Source organism: Microchirus variegatus (genome assembly GCF_963457635.1).
Source record: "Microchirus variegatus genome assembly, chromosome: 8".
NCBI classification, from domain to species: domain Eukaryota; kingdom Metazoa; phylum Chordata; class Actinopteri; order Pleuronectiformes; family Soleidae; genus Microchirus; species Microchirus variegatus.
In genome coordinates, this window is record NC_139809.1 from 32,445,933 (window position 1) to 32,449,814 (window position 3,882).

Here is a 3,882-nt window from a genome sequence, read left to right on the forward strand (position 1 = left end):
GCGTGATCATCCGGGTACGTGCGTGGTTGTAAGTTGAAGACTAGAGAGCATTGGAAAAGGAAGCTCGAACACCGCCCTATTTCACCCGAGAAACGCTCGGGAATCAGGACGAACGGCTCCCGTGGCATGCTAGTGGGGGGAGCTAACTGGCTAAGGTTAGCGGTAGTAGCCTGTTTGGGAATAGCGGAAGCAGCTACCGGGGAATTAGCCGACCTAGCGGCGTTAGCAGTTAGCTCTCGGAGGGATTGAGTGATCTCCGAGAGGGCCTGACTATGGCGCCCGATTAAAACGCCTTGAGCGGAAATGGCCTGTTTTAAAGAGTCAAAGTCCGCCGGGTCCATTTTTGGTCAGATCGTTATGTTACGGTTGGTGGCGTGGACCCGAAAGCAGACGATGACGACAGGTTCTTTCAAACAATACTTTTATTACAAAAAGGGGAGGTAACACAAAACGACTTCCCAAAAGGGGAAGTGATAGTGGATAGTGCAAGAGTGGAAAAGAACAAAGTCTTTGCAGCGGCTGCGAGGGGAGCTGACTCAGGGCGCAGGGAGAGTCCAGCTTGAGGAAGTCTTAACTCACGACGTGGCTTGTAGATTCCAGGGGAGAAGGTAACCAGAGAAGCCAGGAGAAGACGACCAGCAGGAGACGTGACGACCTGGAGCGGAGACGGAGTGGTGAGTATCTTTTCAAGGTAAGTATAGCGAGCAAGCAATGGCATGACTTTACCCATGAAAGTACGAGAACGATCTGACACCGGTGAGGAGGAACGACTCTGCTTTAAGCTCCGCTGATTGCTCATCCGGAGCAGGTGAGGCGGAGCCGCGCAGGTGTAGACGATCACCGGTGTCTGGCAGTAATCGGTCACGCCTCCTGCAGAGTCAGAGTGGGAAGGAGAGCAGCAGCCACAACAATACAACAATAATAATAAAATTGAGAGGAAGGTGCAGGTGAGATCGTGACAACTTTGTTATTATTCATGCTATATATTCATGTTATATACATGTAATATTCATGTAATATTCATGTTATATTATATATATATATATTATAAACTTTGTACATTTATTCTGCACATTTTTCCTTTTTCTGCAGTAACAGTGAGAAGCCACAGGGAGCGCAGACGAGTCACTGCCCCATTCACCAACACAGCGCCGGCGCATGACATCATCACTGACATCATCACTGACATCATCACTGACCGTCACACTGGGAGGTCAATCACAAATCCTGACCTTTCACCCTCAGTCACCAGAGTGTTTTTCTCATCCCGTCCACCAGAGGTCGCCCATGACGCGTCAGAGAATCCGTCGCTCAGGACCAACACGTTGTCGTCCACAGGTCTCACCTCAGAAGCCCCGCCCACTTCTCAGAATTCAATCAAAGTGAACTTCCTGTTCCATCCTCAGAGCTTCGTGCTCTCCTCTGCTCCACCCACATCGGCTCCACCCACATCTGCTCCAAGGTTGACCACCTCAGACCTAATGGCCCCGCCCACGAGTCCAACGCACCCATCTGTAAACTCACCTGTCATCACCGAAGCTAGCATCGCTACAACTGCTGACACCACTGCAGCCACGCAGATGCTAACCACCACCACCCAACGGACTCCACCCACTACTGAGACCACGTTGATCCAAAGGACACCAACCACTACTGAGACCACTACTGAGACCACATCGGTCCAAAGGACACCACCCACTACTGAGACCACTACTGAGACCACATCGGTCCAAAGGACACCACCCACTACTGAGACCACTACTGAGACCACATCGGTCCAAAGGACACCACCCACTACTGAGACCACTACTGAGACCACATCGGTCCAAAGGACACCACCCACTACTGAGACCACTACTGAGACCTACACTGAGACCACGTCGATCCAAAGGACACCACCCACTACTGAGACCACAACAATCCAAAGGACACGACCCACTACTGAGACCACATTGATCCAAAGGACACCACACACTACTGAGACCACATCGGTCCAAAGGACACAACCCACTACTGAGACCACATCGGTCCAAAGGACACCACCCACTACTGAGACCACATCGGTCCAAAAGACACCACCCACTACTGAGACCACATCGGTCCAAAGGACACCACCAACTACTGAGACCACTACTAAGACCACATCGGTCCAAAGGACACCACCCACTACTGAGACCACATCGCTCCAAAGGACACCACCCACTACTGAGACCACTACTGAGACCATGTTGATCCAAAGGACACCACCAACTACTGAGACCACGACTGAGACCACATCGCTCCAAAAGACACCACCCACTGCTGAGACCACATTGGTCCAAAGGACACCACCAACTACTGATACCACTACTAAGACCACATCGGTCCAAAGGACACCACCCACTACTGAGACCACATCGGTCCAAAAGACACCACCCACTACTGAGACCACATTGGTCCAAAGGACACCACCAACTACTGAGACCACTACTAAGACCACATCGGTCCAAATGACACCACCCACTACTGAGACCACATCGCTCCAAAGGACACCACCCACTACTGAGACCACTACTGAGACCATGTTGATCCAAAGGACACCACCAACTACTGAGACCACGACTGAGACCACATCGCTCCAAAGGACACCACCCACTGCTGAGACCACATTGGTCCAAAGGACACCACCAACTACTGAGACCACTACTAAGACCACATCGGTCCAAAGGACACCACCCACTACTGAGACCACATCGCTCCAAAGGACACCACCCACTACTGAGACCACTACTGAGACCATGTTGATCCAAAGGACACCACCAACTACTGAGACCACGACTGAGACCACATCGCTCCAAAGGACACCACCCACTACTGAGACCACATCGGTCCAGAGGACACCACCCACTACTGAGACCACATCGGTCCAGAGGACACCACCCACTACTGAGACCACATCGGTCCAGAGGACACCACCCACTACTGAGACCACATCGGTCCAGAGGACACCACCCACTACTGAGACCAGATCAGTCCAAAGGACACCACCCACTACTGAGACCACATCGGTCCAAAAGACACCACCCACTACTGAGACCACATCGGTCCAAAGGACACCACACACTACTGAGACCACATCGGTCCAAAAGACACAATCCACTACTGAGACCACATTGGTCCAAAGGACACCACCAACTACTGAGACCACTACTGAGACCACATCGGTCCAGAGGACACCACCCACTACTGAGACCACATCGGTCCAGAGGACACCACCCACTACTGAGACCACATCGGTCCAAAGGACACCACCCACTACTGAGACCACATCGGTCCAAAAGACACCACCCACTACTGAGACCACATCGGTCCAAAGGACACCACCCACTACTGAGACCACATCGGTCCAAAGGACACCACCCACTACTGAGACCACATCGGTCCAAAGGACACCACCCACTACTGAGACCACATCGGTCCAAAAGACACCACCCACTACTGAGACCACAATGGTCCAAAGGACACCACCAACTACTGAGACCACATCGGTCCAAAGGACACCACCCACTACTGAGACCACATCGGTCCAAAAGACTCCACCCACTACTGAGACCACATCGGTCCAAAGGACACCACCTACTACTGAGACCACATCGGTCCAAAGGACACCACCAACTACTGAGACCACTACTGAGACCACATCGGTCCAAAGGACACCACCAACTACTGAGACCACTACTGAGACCACATCGGTCCAGAGGACACCACCCACTACTGAGACCACATCGGTCCCGAGGACACCACCCACTACTGAGACCACATCGGTCCAAAGGACACCACCCACTACTGAGACCACATCGGTCCAAAAGACACCACCCACTACTGAGACCACATCGGTCCAAA

At 52.3% G+C, this 3,882-nt stretch overlaps 1 protein-coding gene across 1 annotated transcript in view; it reads left to right on the forward strand.

Moving 5' to 3' along the window:
- Window positions 1–303: 303 nt before the first annotated feature.
- LOC310931258 (receptor-type tyrosine-protein phosphatase beta-like) overlaps window positions 304–3,882 on the forward strand; it is a gene marked incomplete at its 5' end in the record, with an annotated part of 24,663 nt that continues 21,084 nt past the window's right edge. Inside the window, 2 exons of the mRNA XM_083894369.1 lie at window positions 304–310; window positions 1,093–3,882. The exon at window positions 1,093–3,882 is cut by the window's right edge and continues 791 nt beyond it. Coding sequence (XP_083750495.1) covers window positions 304–310; window positions 1,093–3,882 — 2,797 coding nt within the window. The remainder of the gene's footprint in view (window positions 311–1,092) is intronic.